The 24,457-nt window shown below is 31.9% G+C and overlaps 1 protein-coding gene across 18 annotated transcripts in view; it reads right to left on the reverse strand.

Annotated features, from left to right (window-relative positions):
* Positions 1 to 24,457, reverse strand: part of CCDC171 (coiled-coil domain containing 171) — a 445,777-nt gene that overhangs the window by 115,520 nt on the left and 305,800 nt on the right. For all 18 annotated transcript variants that reach the window (XM_054501330.2, XM_054501326.2, XM_054501331.2 and 15 more), the window contains 2 exons: positions 8,571 to 8,716; positions 6,477 to 6,531 (listed from right to left, as the gene is read on the reverse strand). In XM_054501330.2, coding sequence (XP_054357305.1) covers positions 6,477 to 6,531; positions 8,571 to 8,716 — 201 coding nt within the window. The remainder of the gene's footprint in view (positions 1 to 6,476; positions 6,532 to 8,570; positions 8,717 to 24,457) is intronic.

Genomic DNA, 24,457 nt, shown 5'->3' on the forward strand with positions numbered 1-24,457 from the left:
GAAAAGACAGAAAAAGATAGCCCACGCAAACAGTAACCAAGAGAGCTGGAGCGCCTACACTAATATCAGACAAAAGACTTTAAGATCACAATTATTGCAAGAAACAAAGACACCATATAATGATAAAAGAGTCAATCCATCAAGAAGATATAACAATTTCCACATAATCTCAAAATATATGAAGCAAAACTGACCAAATTGAAGAGGAAAAAGAGTTCAACAATAACATTTGGAGACTTTGACATCATACTTTCACTAATGAATAGGACACCCAGACAAAAGACAATCAAGGATTTAGAAGACTTGAACACCATAAACCCACTAGACATAACAGACATATATAGAACACTCTACCTAACAAAAGAATACATATTCTTTTAAAATGCACATTTAACATTCAGCAAGACAGACCATATTCTGGACCATACAACAAACTTTAACAAACTTAAAAAGAATAGAAACCAAACGAAGTATTTAATCCATATAAAATTAAAGTATAACTCAATAGCAAAAATAAAGTGTGGAAAATTTCCAAATATTCAGAAATTATCAGCTCACTCTTAAATAATAAGTGAATGAAGAAATCATAGAAATTAGAAAATACTTTGAAATAGATGAATATAAAAAAATAATAAACCAAAACTTCTGGAATGCAGTGTAAGCTGCATCAGACAGAAATCTATAGCTGTAAATGTCTACATTAAAAAAGAAGAAAGATCTCAAATCAATAACCTAACCTTCCAGCTTGGAGCAGTTAAGAGAGAGACAGAGAGCGCAAACTAAACCCAAAGCAAACAGAAGGGAGAAATAATAATGTTTTAGAGCAGAGATAATACAAAATAGAGAACAGAAAAACAATGGAGCAAATCAAGGAAACCAAAAGTTGGACCCTTAAAAAGACAAATAATATTGGCATGCCTTACCTAGACTGACCAAGAGAAAAGTTACTAAATTAACTAAAATCAGAAATAAAAATTGGGACATTACTACTAACCTTACAGAAATAAAAACAATTATAAGAAAATGAGCAATGGGATATCAACAAGTCACATAACTTAGATAAAATAGACAAATTCCTAGAAACACACAAACTACCAAAACTGACTGAAAAAGAAACAGAAAATCTGAAATCTATAACGAGAAAAGAATGAATCAGTATCAAAAAACTTCCAGATAAAAAAAGTCCAGGCCCAGAAAGTTTCACTGATGAATTCTGCCAAATGTTTAAAGAATTAACACCAATCTCTCTCAAATTCTTGAAAAAAAATGAAGAGAAGGGAGCATTTCCTAACCTATTCTATGAGGTCAGTATTACTCTGATCCTAAAGCCTGACAAAGATATCACAAGAAAACTACAGACCAGTATGTCCTATGAATTTAGATGCAATAACCCTCAAAAAAAACAAAACTAGCAAACCAAACCGCAAACCAAACCTAGCAGCATATTCAAAAGATCATACACCATAACCAAGTGAGATTTATCCCAGGAACACAATGGTGTTCAACATACATAAATCATGTTAGGTAGTACAAAACATCAGTAGGATGAAGGAGGGGAGGCACAACATGATCATCTCAACTGATGCAGAAAAAGAAAAGCATTTGACAAAACTGAATGCCTTTTCATGATAAAAACACTCAAAAAACTAGGAAAGGAAGAGCACTTTCTCAAACTGATAAAGAGGATCTATGAAAAAACCCACAGCTAATATCATGCTTAATGGTGTAAGACCAAAAACTTTCCCCTTAGGATTAAGAAGAAAACAAAGATGTCTGCTCTCAACATGTCTATTCAACACCATACTGGATGTTCTAGCCAGATAATTAGATAAGAAAAAGAAACTAAAGGCATCCAAATTAGAAAGAACTAAGTAAAACTATATTCATAGATAACATAATCTTACATGTAGAAAATCCTAAAGAAGCTATACATGCACACAAAAACTACTACAGCTAATAAATTCAGCAGTTACAGGAGAAAAGATGAACATACAAAAAGATAAACATACAAAAATCAGTTGTACTTTTCTGCACACCAGCAATTAAGAATAAAAAATTAGACTTCAGAAAACAGTTCCATTTAAAATAGCATTGCAAATTATAAAATACTTAAGAATAAACTTAACCAAGAAGATGCCTAACTTATATACTGAAAACCACAAAACATTTTTTGAGAGAAATTAAAGAAGATCTAAATAAGTAGAAAGGCATTCTATGTTCATGAATTGCAAGACTTAATATTGTTAAGATGACAATACTCCCCAAATTGATCTACAAATTCAACATAGCAGCTTTCAAAATTCCATTGCCTTCTTTTGCAAAAATGGACAAGCTGATCCCAAAATTCACATGGAATTTTATGAGAGAACTTGAATAGTCAAAAACAATCTTGAGATCTAGAAATCTCACATTTCTCAATTTCAAAACTTAATAGAAAACATCGTCATCAAAACTTGTGGTACTGATATGAAGAGAGACATACAATTCAATGGAACAGAATTGAGAGTCCAGAAATAAACCTATACATCTATAGTCAACTGATTTTCAACAGGAGTATGAATGATTCAACATGATCATTCAATGGGAAAAGAACATCCTTTTCAACAAATGGTGCTGGAATAATTGGATTGCCATATAAAAAAATGAAGTTGGGCCTTTACATGATAGAATATACAAAATCAATTCTATATGGACTAAAGACCTAAATATAAGAGCTAAAACTATACAATTCTTAGAAGAAAACAGAGGGGAAAGCTTCATGACTTTGCATTTGGACATGGATTATTAGATATGAGGCCAAACACACAAGCAGCAGCAAGAAAAAAAATTAGATTTCATCAAATTGTAAAACTTCTGTTCATCAAAGGACACTATTTAAATAGAAGCTAAAAGACAACCTACAGGATGGGAGAAAATGTTTTCAAATCATATATATAATAAGATTCTAGTATCCAGAATATGCAAAGAACTCTTAAAACTCAACAACAAAAAGACAATCAACCCAATTTAAAAATGGGCAAAGGATGTGAAGAGACATTTCTCCAAAGAAGACAAACAAATAGTCAATAATCACATGAAAACATGTTCAACATTGTTAGTCATCAGGAAAATACAAATCAAAACCACAGTGAGATACTACATAGTAGTCACTAGGATGGCCATTAACAAAAATTGAAACTAACAAGTGTGAGCAAGGATGTGGAAAAATTACAATGCTTATCCATAATGGTGGAGATTTAAAATGGTGCAGCAACTGTGGATAACAGTTGTGGTTCCTCAAAAAGTTATCATGGTATTATTATATGATCCAGCAGTTCCACTTCTAGCTACATACCCCAGAGAAGTGAAAAGAGACCTTCAAACAAAAATTTTTACACAAAATTTCACAGTAGCATTCACTATTCATAATAACCAAGAAGTGGAAACAACCCAGTGTCTATCAGCTGATGAATGCATAAACAAAATGTGGCATAACTATACAATGGCATATTATTCAGCCATAAAAGGGTATGACGTATCAATACATGCCACAAGATGAATGACCCTTGAATAAATTATGCTAAATGAAAGAAGCCAGACATCTAAAACCACGTATTGTATTGTTCCATTTACATTAAATGTCCAGAACAGGAAAATCCATAGAGACAGAAGGCAAGTCAGTGTTTTCCAGGATGTAGGGGAAAGGGATATAAGAAATAATTGCTTCTTGGGTACTGGGTTTCTTTTGCAGTGATGTAAATGTTCCGGAATTAGTTGTGATGGGTGCACATACTGAAAACCACTGAATTGTGCACTTTAAAATGGTTAAACTGGTGAGTTTTTTTCAAAACAAGTTCAACAGTTTTGGATTTTCAAAAAAAATAAAAAGCAGCCGAAATTTCAACTCAAGAGAGAAGGGTGTGTTTTAAAAAATGCACCTCATGAAAAGCTATGATGATTTTGTTTCTTCTCGTTCTTATTTTTCTTATCTCCAATAACTTGAAATTGCTCCCCCAAAAGAGTGTCTTTTAAAATTAACTTCTGACCTACATTAAAAACTGGCATAAATAAAAATATATATCTAAATGAAATTAATATAAAATTTACATTTCTTTGAAAAAAAAACTATATGTTTTTAACTGAAATGACTGACCTTCCTTATTAAATAGTAGTTATCAGTCCCAAATGGAATTTTGAAAATAATATCTAATCAACTGTTCTGTGTAATATAGTTGTAGTATTTGAAAAGTTGAATGAAATATGTTGCTTAAAAACTAACAAGTATAAATAAAATGTAATTGTTTTTCCTAAAAACAAATATGCTCAGGTTAAGTTCCTTAACATCCAAGAAAAGAAATAACATCTGCAGGAAAACAAGTTCTTTCTTCTATTTGATTATTATGTCAGAAGTTAGTATTAAAATTCAACTCAGCGGGTAAGACTTAGTTTTATTCTAGAATGAATGGTACAAACCTTGAAAACACACGTGTTTAAAACAGTAAGAAATATAAATAGTCATACTATTTTACCGTGCACAGTAAACTTTGCTAAAGAGTTTGGATGTATCCATATCCATTTTTACCATCCCATGAAAGAGCCTGGACCCTCCTTCCATACTACTCTTTGTTTCATCAAAGACAGCAAAATGCCAATGGAAAGTCCAAGGTGGCCAGAAAAATAAACCCATTGAACTCTGGCACGAAGACAGGTGGGCCTGCATCTTCCTGAGACCTTCAGAGGACTCTCTGGGCCACCTCCTTATCACTCATTCATTCTCACTCATACCTCACAGAAAACAGAATTATCCCCAATTATCTTTCCTAAGTTTTCACTTCAAGCTTGAAAAGTAATTTATAACTTTAAAACCACTATATTAATAGAATTTTCTAAAGACATAAATCAAAATAATTAACCACTAAATCTGAAGAGAGGAAAAGCCATAAAGCAAATGCAAATCTACAATGGCTATAGACCAGATTTACAGACAGCTTTCTTTCCATATGACACAAAAATCAAAAGATGAACTACAACTGAAGAACTGTATGATTATCATCATCCTGTTGCAGTCAGTCTTTATTATATTTAAACGATATATTTTGCCATTTTCATAAGAAAAGAAGAAGGTACAACATTTACATTTCATATTGGTGATGGTTTTTCCCTGATGTCAAAGTTCATTCCCCAAGTTAGCTGCTATCTAACTTTTGTTTTCTCCAACTGGGATGATGAAAAACCAACTGGATTTCAAAGTCAACATTAACTATATAAAAGGGTATGCCATGTATATGACGTAATTGACTTTTCTATCCACCAAGTTCAAAAAAACATACCAAAGATGTCTCTTTCACTGCAAATCTAAATTTCAGATTTGTGGCACATATGACGTTAATGTGACTATATTTAAACTATACTGACTAGCTAAACTTTTTTAAATGGGAAGGGGGAGAAATCATAATTTCAAAGAAGCTTAGGAAATAGCACTCAGATTTTTTTTTTTTTTTCAAAATACTTTTGTTGACATAAAATAATGCTGGTCACTGTCAAAATATAAAAGAATACAGGGGCCCATTGTTTTTAAAATGTTAAAATGCATTAACTATTAGTTTGCTAATTTTATTTAATACGCCCTTCAAAAGGTTAGTTTTAGGGTATTTTAAGTGACTTATAAAATGATATTATATAAAAAATTGATTCACAAGGTTATTCTAAATGTGATTCATTCATAAATTCCATGTATCTTTAAAGTACTTAATGTTTGCATTTCTAATAATTTGCCTATCAGGCAGTAGCAGAAACATATAAACAATGTTTCTCTACTTTTGAATGATGAAATAATGAACACATCTTTCAATGCAGAGTGGAGTGCTAACAAAATACATGGTCAATAAATATGTTTTTACTAGTATCATAATACTTTTATTATGCTGTTCATCACTACAAATTAAAACTCAGAGTTTATCATACAGGAGTGATCAAATTTGAAAACAATAGAATATATTAAATAATTAAATTTCTACTTTAAGAATATATTCTTACAAGAAAGAAAATTTCAATTTGAATAACATTACTACCTAGTTTATATATATGAGTATTACTAAATAAAATACATGTTTCTCTCTATACATATATATATAGGACCGTTGGTTTAAGAGTGGTAAGAGGTTAGACACTGTGGTCAAACATTTTATCATTATGAGACATATAAGGATCTTAACGACCTCTGCTTTGTTCAGCAAAGACCGCAAATAATTCCTAGTGCAATTACACCAGTTTGGGGAAACCACTATTTTCATAGTTTTATAGATATATAAAGTGAATTCTGAAAAAAGCATGCAATATAGCACTATGTAATGGAAATTTCCAGTCATCTACAAAGCATCTTTTTGTTAATTTATTTTTTTAAGTTTCAAAATCAATGAAAGTACTTTGTGGCTAATAAAAATAATGACTAGGTGTCATGACACAAATTGAACAATATTAAAGAAAAATAACAGTACCTTGTGAAGCGTATTTTCTACTGCTCTCATGTGATTAGCAACACATTCTTTGTCTCTAGAAAAAATAAAAGATTAAGTGTTAGTAAAACTCAAACCTTACTACAACTGTTACACATTTAAGTCACTGGTATTAAAAAATAAGGGTCTGATATCACTGTTCTCCTTTTATTTTTTTAATTTATTTTAACTTTTAATTTTTTAATTCATTGTTCTCCTTTTAAAACTATAAAAACTAACCATATTCACTGATATATTTCCACATTTAACTAATATCTTAAATTTTATTGCCTGTCCTAAATCGGGGTAGGGGAGAATAAAAAGGTAAAAAAGTGAAAAACAAAGAAAAAAATCACAATTACATTATTGATCATTTAAAATGTGCTGTAAACGGTAAAGCTTTATTCTTTTATTTCTAATGAAAAAGACTTTAAAAATCTTAGGGATGGGGATATATAATAAATGACCATACTATGCAAAATAGTATTTTCCTTTCCACACAGTCTTTTTATGCTATAATAATTACACAGAAAACTCCTCCGTGACTTGTCTAGGAATATGCAAAGTTACTAGTTTCTCCTATCAGCCTAGTATATTGAATGTAGCCTTCATAATGAAATAAAAAGGTTGAATGAAAATACTGAAGATAAAAATCTAATTGTAAATTGAAATTTAAAACTGTAAATAATGTATTAGTCTCCAGATTTCAAATTAGCTTTCTTTAGTTTTATAAAAACATGTGCCCGTGGTCACAGATCATAGACATGTCAAAATACTGAATTAACAGCAATGTTTTGAAAACACAATTTGAATCTGGAGGTCTTATAAGCCTATTTTCATTCGTCTCAGAATTTTCTCAGTGCTATAAGACTCACTGGAAATTACCCGGGCTAAGCCTCTCATTTGACATGATGAAACTGGGAGTGAACAGTAACAACAAAAACTGATTTAGTCAAACTTATATTTTAAAAAATGACAAAAACATACACCTCAGATGGTGGTGCAATGTTACATAGCTTTACAATTTTCCAAAAAACTACCAGTGGTTATTCAAACATGCCAACATTTTGGCCTTGTGTCAATTCATGTTTTCATTATGTTTGAGCAATGTCACAAACCCTGTGGCAAAGCTTATGAATATCCTAAGATTGTGGATTCCTTGTTCAGTGATTTATATACATTCTGCAGTTTACAGACTATATTCATATCTGATGATATTTTATGCTTAAGAGTTTGTCTCAAAAAATATTTAACGTATATTTTTGCAAGTAAAGAAATTCAGAATTCTAAATTTAGAAAACACTGAGTTTATCAAAATTAGATGTTTCTTTACTCCTTGAAAATAGATTTTCTTTAAGCCATGCTGTTGTACAAAGAACTGTCTTTAAAGTATTCCATGAAATTTGATATGAGGAACAAATAAAAATGCCCAAGAGAACTGTTCAACGTGAACTTCACAATGTATGTCAACTTGATTACCTGGTTCAAAATAAAAAAGGAAAAACACTTTCATCACATTTACATAGTGGTCTACTCTGAAAACTGTATATTTTTCTACTTAAAATATAAGAATATACAGCTATAAAAATTAAATGAGTTTTCCATGGTCAATATGTTTTATTGTATTTTTTAAATGCTATGATATACATGCTGATTGTATGCTAACATTTCTTTATGGAAATATTACTCGCAATATTACTATATAATAATATATGCAGAACAAAATTTTGGAGACAGTGGAGCAGAAGAGAATAGGAATGTATAACAGAAGATACTATACAAAACTTTATTAAATAGAGTCTTACATTTCACATTAATAAAACATAGTTTCTAACATGTAAGACTACAACAGAGCCCAAAATAAGCATAATTAGAGGTTATATAGAAGCTTATACTTTTCTGAGGTTTCTCAATAAAATATACATTTAGTATGTTAAGAGTTTTTCTTTTTTGAGGATATATCAGAGAATTTCAAAGAAAGACAGCTGTACTTTTGTTTTCTAACACTGTATTATCCAGGGCTAAAACCCGGAGCATGAAAGTAAGAATTGATCTTTTGTCTGTTTTAAGTGATCTCCCCAAGGTCCAAATGCTCACTTGGCTGCCATGCGGAGGGCACTCTCTGCATCATGGATGTTCTCCTCCAGTCGACGCTTGTCCTGCTCCAGCTGGGTAAGATGTCTATTGAGCTGACGCAGAGATTGATCTTTTCTTCTCAGCTCCATCTTTGCCTCGGAGAGACTCTGCAAGCAGACAGAAAACAGAGTTACTTGTCAGCCCTGATAATTAACTTCAATTTATGCCATAGGCTATTAAACAAAGAAGAATACAGACTGACTGAGAAGTAGACTTGAGTCATTACACATCAAAGTTTAACAAATTTTCTGCAAAAATTTTATATACTTTCTAATTAGAAATGATAGAACTGATAAGGTTTTGGAAAATGTTTGGTTACAAAATACAGTTCCATTTTATTTTTTTAAGTACTGCAAGGCAAATAAATTGTATTCTTACTAAAAATAATCTGATTATAAAAATCTCAAGTTGTACTTTCTTTTAATGATGAAAAATAAAGATTTCAGGGTAGAAAGCACATGAAATTTAGAGTCAATTTTATTCCAAATAGAACTAGAGTTAAGAACTATCATATGCCCAAACTATGCATGTGATTGAGAAAATGATAGACCAGGATATCTATAAGAAAATGGTAAACCCAAGATGAAAGAGTACCACTACTGTCTTTATAAATATATAGTTAGGTGGCTATACACATTTCAGCAAACAAACAAATTGGACTCTAAAATAAAATTTACTTGCTTCCCAGTAAATAACTCTCATGTCAAGGATAGCAACACAAATAGGATCAACATCTTTTAACTAATAAAGTTATAAATAATACTTGCATTCAGAATTATTTGTGTTCTGTAAATATTTTCTTAGTCACAGAAGTACAAGATCTGTTGATTTATATTTTCTATCTACTTTAATCTGAAATATTTACTTAACGCAAAAATTTCAAGATGCAATTGTGCAACTTTATATTGAAGGCTTAGAATCAGAAGCTCACAATTGAGAGAAGTATTTTCTAGACCTCACTTAAAATTCTAGGATACAAAATAGTACAGGGATCAGAGGATCGCTTAGCACTAAAAATCTTCTTACTCCTTTGCCTAAAAAATTTCTAGAATAAGCTTATCAAACAGTTTTTTATTAAATTTGTTGGATGGTGAGCTAAATAATTGAGTGCATACACATAATGTTTTCTTCTTGCTCAGTTTAGCCACACATTAACATCCACACTGTGCTTCAAATATCTAGTAAAGAATAAACAAAAATGTTATAATTTCATGTGTAACTCTTCTAACAGTATTCTTTTAGTGCATTCACAATGAGTAGTATAAAAAAAAGAATAGTATAAAAAACTTAAGCTGTGTACATGTTAAACCAATTAATTCCCTCTAAATGCTGGTGAATTGAAAGCCATCATCAGTCAAACCAGGTATTTTTAAATGTTGAAAGTTTTAAAATTCAGTCATTCACTTTTCAAATAGTCGAGTTACTGTCAAACAAATATAAATCAAAAAATTAAACAAACTATGACTACTTATGAGACATTGTATTTTGTTTTAAATCTTCACTATTAACAGATCTTCACAAACGTTCCACCACAGAAATAGTCACTGATTCAAACCAACTTTAAAAAGATGGCAAAGAATAAATTTTTAAAACCATGCTAAACCTACTAATTTTGTGCCAATGCTAAGATAAAGACACTAAAGCATTATAAGGTTTCTTTATTTAAAAAAGTAAAATCCTTTTGAGTTCCTTTTAAAGTCAGCATTTCTGACATCTTTCAAGCTACAAAAAAATCAATTTCTCAAATATGAAGATCAAACTAATGATCCAACACCAGTTATGGATAAAGCTTGAATTCTTCCAACAAAAACAATACATTTGTGCCAGTCCATTCAAATTCTTCTGCTCAATAACTCTTATGACTAGAGGTGCATATTGGTGAGGGGACTATCCAGCATTCAGTATATTATCTCTAACCTTATCCAGACTGAAGCTTGCTGATCCAATCTCAGGGAATCCATGACTTTGAAATTATCATAAACCCACACTTGACTTTTCAACAATCCTATCATATACTTTCAAAGAAGATATAACTCATAACATTAGAATTTCTACTACATAGCTAAATCTTCTCATTTCCATTCTTTCATTTTCATGTCTCGGGGCAACGACAGGAGTCATCAAACTCTTCTAAAGCTTATACTATTTCAGTGGCATAGAAAAGAAACAAAAAGTGGTATAAACAAAGTGATATAATTCATACTTCCTTGAGTATGAAAACAAAAATATAGTTTTTTTGGAAAAAAAGATCACAGTTTTATAACTTATAGACATAGAATTCTCATTTGAAAAGAGGAGAATGATATCATAAAATACATCAGTGGGTCCTAAGATTGATGGGGATGTGTGTAAAACACCAAGACATAAACCGTGATTCAAGAATACGTCTTTTCCCTAATACTTAACGTTTTTTAAATAACAAAAACAGAATATTTAAAAATCCTAACACTGAGCTTTAAAGAAAAATATATTTGTGTATATATATTTACATATATATACACATCACATATATATTTATAAATATATATCCATATATCACATATAATTTTAAATTCAGCTTTTCTTTTCTCCTGTTCAGACTGATCTAATTAAAACCCATGATAAACTTTATGGACTCTAATATTTCCAACTGAATGACTGAAACCAAGAGGGTGCGCCTCTAGGCAACAAGGCAACAATGATAAGCAGCAGGTTAGCCACTAATTTCTCAACCAGGGTAGATTGTGAAAGTGTGATGTTCTGATATCCAAGAAACTGTTCAGGAGAGAATAGGATAAATCAAGTTTAATAACTCCGCTCCTAATTGTTCCCCCAATGCTCAACTCTAATTACTTGGAGAACTCTCCTGACTGTCACCTGATATTAAGTTGTTGGAGGCTGAGCCTGGAACAGCGAGATAATCAATAAACATTTAGTGGGGAGAAGAATGAAGATCCTGTTAAGCAGTGGGAACCTGCAGCACCCAAAGCCCTTCTGCTCATGAGAAAACCTATGGGACAGCCATAGTGATTGCAAAGCAATAATCCAAAGCACTGTTTTCAGGCCTTGAGGCCCTTAAGCAACAGTACATTTGAGGAAAAAAGGTTAACACGGTCACCCTAATTACAGCCCACTTTCACATACTTCATATATAAGTGAAGACAAGCCAATTAGGTAGAAAGGAAGATAAGGGAAGTTTTATTTGTATACTAATTAAACCCCTGATGAAATTAAAGGAAAAACATACAGCTCTGTAATTGTGTCTGAGAAAGGTCACTTCAGGTTCAGTTATCAGAACAGCACAGCCTTGAGATATTTCACTTAATCCACAATACAGCCCTCATTTTGTACTCAGGTCTTAATATTTACCAAGAAAAAAAAATTCAAAGCCTGATACTGAATTTATCTTTAAACAGTGTTGTGAACAATTTTAGCTGTTAGAAAGTTAAGGCTACATATGATAACAAGAGTCTTTTAAAGAGCAGAAAAAAATACTCTAACTACACAAGAACCAATGTCACAATATTATCAACGATTTCCAGTTTTCATTTTAAATCCAAAATGTTTTAAAGCAAATTTTTACAATGGTATCCCAAAATGACTGTATTTCAAAAGCTATTATATAATATCTTTATTGCATTTCTTTTTAGATAATGATGTCGTTGCTTACCTTCATTTTCTCCGTTAAGGAAGAAAAAACCAATGCTTTCACTTAACTACTCCTATAAGAAAATACTTACATTTGATTGTTTCCAGAAATGATCATGAAATGCTATTTACTATTAATGAAAGCTGGCAGGAAAAGTATGGATACAAAGGAAGTAGTGAAGTATAGGAAAAGCTTAGGAATAGAATACATGGTAAATGTGAATATTAAATGACCCACACATTTTTTCAATGTATTTTTTCTTATCCATAGTTCCTGAAGTTTCTATAATAAGCCATGTATTACTAGTGAATAACAGCAAAAATTATTTTAAGTCATATAAAATATTATATTTCTAAAGCTTCAAATGTTTATTAAGGCTAATAATTTTTAATTAATTATAAAATAAATTGAAATTCTATTACCTCACACCTATGAAAATATTTTGTGCAATGAAAATATTTTTAAATAACAGCTTTATTGAGATGTAATCCACATACTAAACAATTCACTCTTTTAAGGTGTACAATTCAGTACGTATTCACAGAGTTTTACAACTATCACCAATAGAGGTCTTTTTTGAAGTAAAATTCTTTAGGAAAAAAACCTTATCAAAACAATGTGGCTATCTAAATAATATTATCTCTCAGTTTCAGCAAACTCTAGTTGAAAACTGCATAAGATATACAAAGTGTATCATTCTGTTTAGAAATGATTTTTGAAATAAAAAATTTATGAATGAATTCCCTGAATTGGAATATTTAATTAATAAATGTGGTACAGTACAAACGTTAAAGTTATCTTAAAGGGTATGCATATCTCTTCAACTAATATTTCTGGATGCCAAGAGAATCACCCAACATAGTTCTTTCTCATAAGGGTACAGTATAGCAGTGCTTTAGACCATTAGGGCGCTAAGAAGACCAAGCCCCAGGGGATATTGCTTTTATAGATTTTCTTTTGTCTAATGGGAAATATCTATGGATCTACATTCCTACACACTAAAAGCTAATGGCTTATTCAATTTGGTATAAAAAGTTAGTCATACAAAATGAAAGGCAAGACAACAACACAAGTGTTATAAGAACTAGGGTACATTTCCTTGCAGGGGGAAAAAATATAACATTTAAAGAAAAATAAATTTATTGCTGCCTGACTGTTCCTTTAAACAGCTGTAGATTGCAATAAATTTGGTTAAAAAGCTTAGTAAAATTAGTGTTTGAAAAGGAAATAAGGCTGTCTTCAGCCCTGCTGTTATGTAACAACTAAAAAATTATATTAATCAAGAATTAATTAAATACTTGCTAGGTGGATCAAACTGTACAGGTTGTCACAGAAACTATAAACAAAAAAATGATACAACAACCAAATTTACAATAGGGCTGGGTAAGCAAGTTAGGAATGAAACTAAAGAATAATATATTTTATAATAAAGCCAGAAAATCTGTAAGATAAACAATTAGATAATTTACAATAAAAATACAACAATAAAAGATGTTGGTATATAGTACAGTTTATATCTGAATAAATTTCGATCTTGGTATCTTATATTTTATATGAGGAATTTAAATATAAAGTTATGTAATTTAAATTAATCTTCCTTAGGGATACTATCTTTTATTGTTTTCTAGTAATACCTACACAGAAGGTAGGTGACATATTTATAAACTGAAGCTGAAACTCAAATAACTTACCCACTTTCAGGGTTAAATAAATGGCAGTCTTAGTTAGAACTCACATGTCTAGTAAGACAACAGATGTTAAGGTATCCTACAAACTGTAAAAGACTACATAAATGTAAAAGGCAGGATTAATAATTACACTTCTACATGTAATGTCATTACAGACTGTTCTTTAAATCTCCACCTATATATGACAACTTATGAGTGCCTATATTATTTCTGCCTCATTTATTTACTTATACATACATACAAATACGTATAATTTTTAAAATTATTTTATCACACTTGAAAAAGATAAAAGGAAATTAACAAAGAAGAGTGTAAAATACACTACTTTTATAAATAGGCCATGTGACAGATGATTAACAACAAATGGGGCAAATGAGTAACGAAAATTCACCTTAAAAATTTTCAAGTATGCTATAAGATTTTGTTGTATAATGCCTCATGATTATCTGTACCATATTCTCACATATGCCTTTGAAAATGTCTTCCTAAATGGTGTCAATATAAAATAGAAAAGCTAATTCTTCCCAGTAAACTAACTGAAAGTGATCAATAATAAAATATAATGGAATAAAAAGGAACTTCATAAGAGTATTAAAAATATATTGAATGCTATTTGTTCTAAGCCTCGCATATAAAGCACAAAACTCTTTGGGATAGACTAAATGTATTAGATAACAGTGAAGTAAAGTGGAAAAGAAATAGTTAAAACACATTTTAAATGACCAAAAAAAGGAGGATAGTAAAGAGAACCACAAAAACCCTCTCAACTGGAAAATATACTCAGAAAAGTACAAAATAGAAAAGTGGTAGCTAGATTTATTGTGACACACGACATGTAAGCAGTAATGTGGCAGTAATTTTTCTGAGTATAAAGCAAACAGTTTGGCTGCACTGCAGACCTCATGAGAGAGAAACTACCTGCAGATGACAACCATCATGATGCTGCTATAAGAAAATCAGCTCTTATATGACCTCTACATTCTCTTGGCAAATACCTAAGAAATACAAGGGGACAGAATACACATGGGCTCTTCTGTTGGACCTTATTAGCTATAGCATACTCAAAAACTTCGCAGAGCTGACAACCCCAGCTACGTGGAGGTCCAAAAAATTGCTGAATTCCCTGGCAATATTTTAAATGAGTCGAGCTATGAATTAAGTTGTAAAAAACTATCATTTAGAATTTAAATGCTGTTTTAAAATCATTTGAGAATTACCTAAAACAAATGTCTGAAAAGAATTTGAAAAAATGTGAATAATTTATAAAGGGCTTCATATAGTTGGGTTTCTAACATTTAAATAAAAAATTTTGTTGAAAAAAATCTTTCAACTTCGAGAATTGTTTTGGTGATAGAAGTGAATAATAGGTAAATAAGCCTATTAATAATTAAAATACTCTTACATTAATATTTTCACTGTACTACAGAATTTAAATGGCCATTATTTAACGTGAATATGTTATATATTAACTACTTTTAATAAAAGTAAATCAAATACCAACTCAATAAAATTCAATTATTTAAGAGAATTTGAAGGTCAAATTTAAAATTGGGAAAATAAATTTAGGTTATTTTAGACTTAAATGTAAATAAAGTTTTGAGTTTTTTCTTTTTTTTTTTTTTTTTTTTTTTTTTATAAAGACAGTATTTATTTTCATAAACATTACCAAGTCAGCCACAAATGTTTAAATCACTAATGGTTTCAGATTATTGTATTTAATGAGTAAACACTTTCATAGGGTTTACTTTTTTTTTTTCTTTTATTATTATTATTATTATTATTATTATTATTATACTTTAGGTTTTATGGTACATGTGCGCAATGTGCAGGTAAGTTACATATGTATACATGTGCCATGCTGGTGCGCTGCACCCACCAACCCGTCATCTAGCATTAGGTATATCTCCCAATGCTATCCCTCCCCCCTCCCCCCACCCCACAACAGTCCCCAGAGTGTGATGTTCCCCTTCCTGTGTCCATGTGTTCTCATTGTTCAATTCCCACCTATGAGTGAGAATATGCGGTGTTTGGTTTTTTGTTCTTGTGAGTTTTTTCTTAAAAGTTTATTCACTGGATGATTTTTCATGCATTAAGTATTTTACTACTGATTTCTATCTTAATTTTAGAAGTACGTTCATGGGGGAAAAAATTCTAGACAGCAAATGTTTGCTGACTTTCACTATGGGGAGTGTTCCACATATTTTCTTGTACACACAGAACAGTGCCTCTCATATTGTAAGTATTCAACAAATGCTGGCCATTATAACTGCTGTTGTTATTTCCCCTATAATCACTAGGGGGAAAAATTACTTGAGTTAACAACTAAGTATCATTATTATCATTATAACTCAAGCATATTATAATTACATTAGTTCATTTGATTCTTTATAATCCAGTGAGGTATGTAGTATTACCATTCCTGTTTTACACGAGAAAACTAAGAATCAAAGAAGTTATTTCCCTAAAGTCATGAAACTAATAAATAGGTTTATGTCAAAATGTGAGCCCTTCTTCTGAATCTAAAACCTTCTTCTAAACTCTGTACTACAGTAGTATTAGTAACAATGTCTTCAGATTTTCCATAAAATCTACTAACTGGGAAATCACCATGAAAATGTAAAACCAATATTTCTCTTATTTATCAAACTCCATAAAGTTAGTAAGGTACTTTAATATATTTAAATGGTTACTTTCTACTTATATTAAAGTCCAATAAGAGCTTCAGTATTATTTAAGGATACACTTTCAACATCAAACATTGAAGAATGCACAACTCAAGATCCCTTGTGTGAAAGTAGGATCACTGTCATCACTTATTAAATGTACTAATAAAAAATAAATATTTGTAAAGAAATGATGAATTGTATAGCACTCCATTGTAGTGTAGAATTTTATAGAACTCAAGACACATTGGGCTGTTGCTTTTTTTAACCTTTCAAAAAGCAATGGACTTATTTACCTTTCCTTTATAAGTTAGCAACAACAGCACTTAACTTTCCCTGTAGATCTTAAAATTTGACTGCCTAGCATAGTATCACCTTTTTAATATTTGTAACAGCAACCCACCCTATCACAACAGTACATCAAGATACCAAGCTCAATAATACAGCATCTGTAGCTACCTCTTCCTAGTTAGGGAGATCTTAGCTGCTATGTAAGAAGACACTTATGTGCCTAATTTAAATCAAAAATGTCATCTTTAAAAAACTGGTATCCAGCCAGGCGTGGTGGTGAATGCCTGTAATCTCAGCACTTTGGGCGGCTGAGGTGGGCAGACTGCTTGAGGCCAGGAGTTCAAGACCAGCCTGGGCAAAATTTGAAGAGGATGCTTGAATTAGTGGACTCCCAACTCCCATCCTTCTTTAAACTGGAATTTGCTTTAATGTTTTCTATGAAATTTGTGTAAGATTTTGTTTAAAGAAAGGGTTCTTTGGCTAAATATACTTGCCAACTATTGTAATAGAAGGCCATGGGAAGCTTCTGAAGGATTCTAGGCTGTGAAGTAGCCCTCTTTGATCTGTTTGGGAATCATATACATAAACTATAACTGTCTAATTAAAGAAATACAAGAGGTCATTCTGGCTATATCATCATAGCTCATTTAAATCTTCAGTGAAATTCTAACCAAGGTTTAATATGATTTCACCTGTGAGTAAAAGATACAATGATATACTACGTTAAAAATGATTTTAAAAGAACTGGCTTATAATAGTTTTCCTTAATATGCTAGAGTATTATATCAAAACTTACTTTTACATTACTCAGAGTATATATTAAATATTTACTTCCTATAAACGTACATTCTAGCCATATATTTTCTATTTCCATTAATTATTAAATCCTACAAGGTATTTGAATTATATGATAGAGAGCCATAAATCCTACGTCATAGCAGAAATATATGATGGAAAGAATATTATTTTAGGAACACCAAAAAGAGGATTAACAATTGAACTAGTAATTGTTTTCTAAGGAGAACTACACTATTTCGGCTACGGTTTTAAAATGTTTTCGGTTATTATGTTGTGTTGTTTTGAAGTAAAAGAGGGTAGAACAAAGTTACCACTGGCAATAACCACTGAGTGAGATTTCTAAAAGGGTTTCTAAAAGGGTTGGTACCGGCTTTCCCATCGTGCAATAAACCATGAAAGTTATTTTCTAACATATCTGAGTGAAATATATAATTTTTAACCACTCTTCACTTGTATTAATTAAAGAAAAAGAGAGTGAAGCTGACTAATACAGAGTTGTTAAAACAAAGATGAAGGCTCACAACTAAAACAACCAGTTTCAGCAACAGTTGGAAGCATATTCAAAGTACTGCTGGGACAAGGCAGAGGGATGGACTCAAGCCTCTGGGCAATTTCTTGAGGAAGTGTGCTTATGAAAACCCCTGTATTTGTTCAGGCAGTAATAGTTGAAAAATATATATTCTGGGGAAGTAACATAGCAAAACATAGCATTTTATAGGTTTGCTTCAAATGGAATTTTCCTGTATAAGGGTATATGTGTATATATGTACATGAATATATACATACGCAGTAAATAGTACCATTTTGGTTACAAAGAGCTTCCTATAAAATTAGTATAATTTATACTTCTGATCCCTCTGTAACTAACCCATTCACCTGAAGAAAAACATAGTTGTTCTAACCTTCTAAATGAGCGAGATCGCCATCTAGTGGTGATGCTTTAAAATGTCAGGAATATGGCTTCTGGAGCCTAGAAAATGCTCTGTGGAATGTGGTGGACACTGAGTACATATTCTAGAACATTCAAATTTTCTTAAACAACAAACAACATAATACACGGAATAATCTTTTTCTTTTATACTTAAAAAACCTCTAGAACAAGAGAGAAAAGCATCAACCAGACATATGACTCCCGGAGATAACTATTTTCAACCCTACTGACCAAACTAGGGAAGAGGGTTGCAGATGTTAAAATGTAAAGTTACACCAAATTTGGCCAATGTGGCTAACTAGAAAGCAGATTAATTATTTCTATACATTATATAATGAAAAAGATAAGTTACCGTAGTAGATTTTATTATTGGTCAAACTATTTGTTCCTTCTCCCAGAGGGGAAGGTATATTCTCCTGTTCCACTGATACCAACTTTGACGACGTAAATCGGTGGTGTCCTTTCTGGAAAGAAGATTATATATTCCCTGTCCTGTCAAAATCAGGAATGGTCAAGTTACTTGCTTTGGCCAATGAAATGTGACTAGAAGTAAAATGTCAATTCCTATCGGAGAAAAGGACAGCAATGTCACATGTAGACACCTTTAAAACAAGACCGGCCGGGCGCGGTGGCTCACGCCTGTAATCCCAGGACTTTGGGAGGCCGAGGCGGGCGGATCACGAGGTCAGGAGATCGAGACCATCCTGGCTAACACGGTGAAACCTCGTCTCTACTAAAAATACAAAAAATTAGCCGGACGCGGTGTCCCAGCTACTCAGGAGGCTGAGGCAGGAGAATGGCATGAACCCGGGAGGCGGATCTTGCAGTGAGCCGAGATCGCGCCACTGCACTCCAACCTGGGCGAGAGAGTGAGACTCCATCTCAAAAAATAAAAATAAAAATAAATAAATAAAATAAAACAAGACCAACAGCGTTCCAGATAAAGAACACTCTATCAGCCTCAATCATGGGGTATGGACATATGAAGCAGAAGCACACAGCTAACCCATGATGAATATGCATACTGTGTGAGAAATCACTTGTGGTTGTAAGGTCACTGTTTAGAGTTATTTGTCACTGCAACATAGGAGAGGGTATCTTAACCCATTTTTCTACATTTGGCAATTTAATATTTATATAACTATGAAGTCATCAGAAGATACTTTAGAAAATCAGTGTCTAGGCTCATTTAATATTGGATCATTGGGGGAAGATATGAAGTTTAATTAAATATTAAAATCACAGCAAGTCATATGAGACTTAGGTGAGTATGTAAATATAAGGATATTACAGAAAAATAATTTAATAATTAAAAATTGAAGACAACAACAAAATAAAGAGGGGTACAATACTGTAAAACATACTATTTTTAATATACATATGATAAATTACTAATATGCATGTATATATGTAAATAGGTACACTTAAAAATATGAAAGGCATAAACCAAAATAGTAATGACAACACTTCTTTCTTCTTAGTGTTTTTATTACTTTCAATATAATATGTATAAACTTTATGTAATTAAAAATGCAACTGACAGCCAGGTGCAGTGGCTCATGCCTGTAACCCCAGCACCTTGGGAGGCCAAGGCGGGTGGATCACTTGAGGTCAGGAGTTCGAGACCAGCCTGACCAACATGGTGAAACCCTGTCTCTACTAAAAATACAACATTAGCCAGGCGTGGTGGCGCACACCTGTAATCCCAGCTACCTGGGAGGCTGGGGCAGGAGAATTGCTTAAACCAGGGAGCCAGAGGTTGCAGTGAGCCGAGATCACGCCATTGTACTCCAGCCTGGGCAATAAAAGCGAAACTCCAACTCGAAAGAAAAAAATGTAATTGATACAATCTTCATAAGCTCAACTTTCATCACAAAATCTTAAATTTAGACACAGGATATCATAATAGTAACTAAAACTGATTTTTAATGTGCTCTAGTAAACAAAGATAGGAAATTGCTCAGTTATATAACATTTTATCAAATGGTAAATAAATACAAATACATGTAATATGCAACTAAATTTAATCATTATAATTTATTCAACTCTTTGAGGGGGAAATATTTCAATGACCTGTTTCCCTCTAGGGAATAAACAGGGCCTTAGTATTTCTTAAGCTAATAGTCACATCATAATACATATCCATCTGATTCCCAGGATTTTGTCAAACCCTCTCCCCAATTAAAGTTGCCTGTTTTTCAGACTTTTAGCCATGACACAACTTAGAAACCCCAAATCAACATTCTTCACAGACAAATGATTTTCTAAATTCCACAAGGAATCTATGTTCTGTGTCACAGGACATAGATCAGAAAAACAGATGAATTCTATTTCCATCACAGAAATGATTTTGATGATTTTGGTTTGCTTTGATACTCTGATTTTACTCCTAAAATAAGATAAAACCACCATAAAGTAGCATCCTGTTTCATCTATCACAGTGATTTTCCTTGTTGATACCCTTAACAATAATCCTTGTAGAGTGCATATACATCCCTAACCACATTTTGGCAATTGGCCAGGCTTTTGCTAGCACAAGATAAAACTGACAAATATGCTTTACCCTTTGCAGTTTCAGGCATTCTAATTTTATCAAGGTTAATACTACTTTATACATTTTCTGAACTAAAACACAGAAAATAATACTCGCCAGCACTCCATAAGATCAAAGCATTATAAAGTCATATTCATTGGGTAGCCTCTTAATTGTGAATATACTAAAATAAAATGCAATTTGTTAAGATTAATAAATAATGGTGTTTTCTGGAAGAACATCTTAAGTAGTGATGTAACAGTGCAATATTACTAAACTTCCAAATAAAACTTGAGTATGTTAATTAAATGTTTTCTATAAACAGAAAGGTATAATGGTTTAGAATACATATCCCCACATGGGGTAAAATTACCTCTAAAATGAATTAAACATTGCTACTTAATCATGCTAGAAATATGAACATATAATTAGCTAATTACCTCCAAAGACTGAGACATTTAAATTTATCCTCATTCCACTACAAATGTAATATTCTAAAGTTGGTTACTATGATTGATGACAATTAAATTAAATATTTCTGAAACAAAACCATTGCTGAGTCTCAGATTAATGAGAACTAAAATAATCACAATCAAAAAGTGAATAAATTTTAATTAGTCCTTTAGGTTACAATGTACTGTTTATTAATTTAAAATTGGGTCCACTGAAACAACAAGTATTTTCATAGTTAACCTTGGAATATCTGTAATTATACTATACAGTCTGGGTCATTTTTGTAGTGCATTCAAAGAAAATAATTTTTCTAAGAGAGAAAGTCTTACTACAGTATTGTCATTCTCAATAAACATCTCTGGGTTCAGGTCCTTGCTACACTAATTACTAGCTCTGCAACTTGTGCTAAGTTAAATCCTCTGTGCCTTTGTTTCCTCATCTGCAAATGATGGGTAATAATATTTATCTTAAAAATTGTTTTAAAAGTTAGATGAGAAATTATTATCTGCAAATTATTTAGCCAAGTGGCAAGGAAATAAATCCTAGCTATTTTTATCTAATGCAAGGACAAATGCTAACAAAATTTACATAGTCCCTTAAGCCTCCACATTGGAGGTTTATAAGTTTACAAAGAATCCTCACTGTAGTTAATAATAAAACAAACCACTAAAGCAAATACAAGTCATAAGATAATAAAATTGCATATTTGTATTAATAAAGTATTTTGGCATATTACCAATTCAACTAATTACAGAGAAAACTATTTAAAGAAATGAAAGACTTATTCAACAATGGCAAAAATCAACTTCACTCACAGATTTTAAGTGGCACAACATAAATGAATATCATTTACAAAATTCCAAATAGTTTACGTATATTTCAACACTTCAGTTTCCAGATGGAAATGTATAAAATCATGTACCACATAAGGTTTTGGTCAACATTGGACCATGTATACTACAGTACTCTCATGAGATTATAATGAGGCCGGGTGTGGTGGTTCATGCCTGTAATCCCAGCACTTTGGGAGGCCGAGGTGGGCAGATCACCTGAGGTTAGGAATTCGAGACCAGCCTGGCCAACATGGCGAAACCCTGTCTCTACTAAAAAGTACAAAAACAATTAGCCAGACATGATGGTGTGTGCCTGTAATCCCAGCTACTCAGGAGGCTGAGGCAGGAGAATCACTTGAACCAGGGAGGTGGAGGTTGCAGTGAGCAGAAATCGCGCCACTGCACTCCAGCCTAGGCAACAGAGCAGGACTCCATCTCAAAAAAAAAAAAAAGTTTATAATGAAGCTGAAAATTTCCTATCACCTACTAACGTCTTGATGATCCTGACCCTGTGTAGAGCTAGGCTACCATGTGTATTCATGTCTTACTTTTTGCCAAAAAAGTTTTAAAATGTTAAAAAAAGGATTTTAAAGAGAAAAACACTTACTGAATAAGAATATAAAGAAAATATTTTTGTACAGCTTTACAACGTGTTTGTGCTTTAAGCTAAGTGTTGTAAAGGAGTCAAAAAGTATACAGTGCTTATAAAGTCGACAGCAGTATACAGTAATGTCCTACATCTTCACATTTACTCACCACTCATTCACTGAGTCACTCAGAGCAACTTCCAGTCCCTCAAGCCCCATTCATGGTAAGTGCCCTACACAGGTATATGATTTTTATCTTCTATACCATATTTCTATTGTATTTTTTTCTATGTTCACATAACACAAATCCTTACCACTGTGTTACAATTGCCTACAGCATTCAGTATAGTAACATTCTGTACAGGTTTGTAGCCTAGAAGCAACAGGCTTTACCATAGAGCCTATGTGTGTAGAAGGCTATACTATGTAGGTCTGTGTAAGTACATTATATGATGTTTGTACAACAAAATTGTCTGATACATTTCTCAGAGCACAGCCCCATCCTTAAATGACACATGACTGTATTTCAAATGAAAATGTAACCTTATTTAAGGAAGGCACACAAAGAGCTCAAATGTCAACCACAGCTGGATAAGGTCAAATTAAAGGAGAAAGGGATTTGACTTGTATCTCACCATTTGAATGTCCACTGTAGATTTATTTGGCATTTCTATGGCATTTCACACCAAAAGTTTAAAAAATAAAATTCTTTATAGACTTTAACAAAAAGAAAAAGAAGATCATGGGAAAAGTTGATTGAGTTGAAAAATAAAGACACCCTAAGGAAAATTCCTTGTAAGTAGTACTTCTTTACCAAAACAAACAAACAAACAAAAAAGACAAAAAAGACGCTGGCGGAGGGGACAAAAAAGAAATCAAAACCAAAATACTCAAACACCCTCTAACTATAAGGGACTTTAATATTGCAACAAAACCAAAGAAAGAAAGAAACCAAGAAAGGTCATACACACTGATATTCAGGCTACCAGGAAAAATATGATTACAAACATTTTTTAAAAGGCAGTTTTGTAAGCCTATTGATTCCTTTTGCACATTTCAAGGTAAAGTAGTTACTTTGTAGTTGACTCAATAATATTACAAAGATCTGTCAGGAGTCTGAATTTAATAAGAACCCTCTCTGTTTTTTAAAGAAAACCTAAAGACAAGTTAAAGCTCAAAACTAACTGGAACAAATGGTATGCGAGTACATGTGCTTAACATGCAATCCACTTGTGCAATAATCCCATTTTTCTTCTAAAGCATTGACTTATAATAAATCTTTCCTATTGCACTGTAAATTCCAAGGTCACAGTCAAAGATGTTTATTAGTATAATTACAATGTAGAAAAAACACCAGTAAGCTTCCAATTCTAGGTTTCACACATTAATAGAATAAGAAGATTAAGAAAGTGTCAGGTGTGTTTAAATTCTTCAGCTCTAAAG

Source organism: Pongo pygmaeus, chromosome 13 (genome assembly GCF_028885625.2).
Source record: "Pongo pygmaeus isolate AG05252 chromosome 13, NHGRI_mPonPyg2-v2.0_pri, whole genome shotgun sequence".
NCBI classification, from domain to species: Eukaryota; Metazoa; Chordata; class Mammalia; order Primates; family Hominidae; genus Pongo; species Pongo pygmaeus.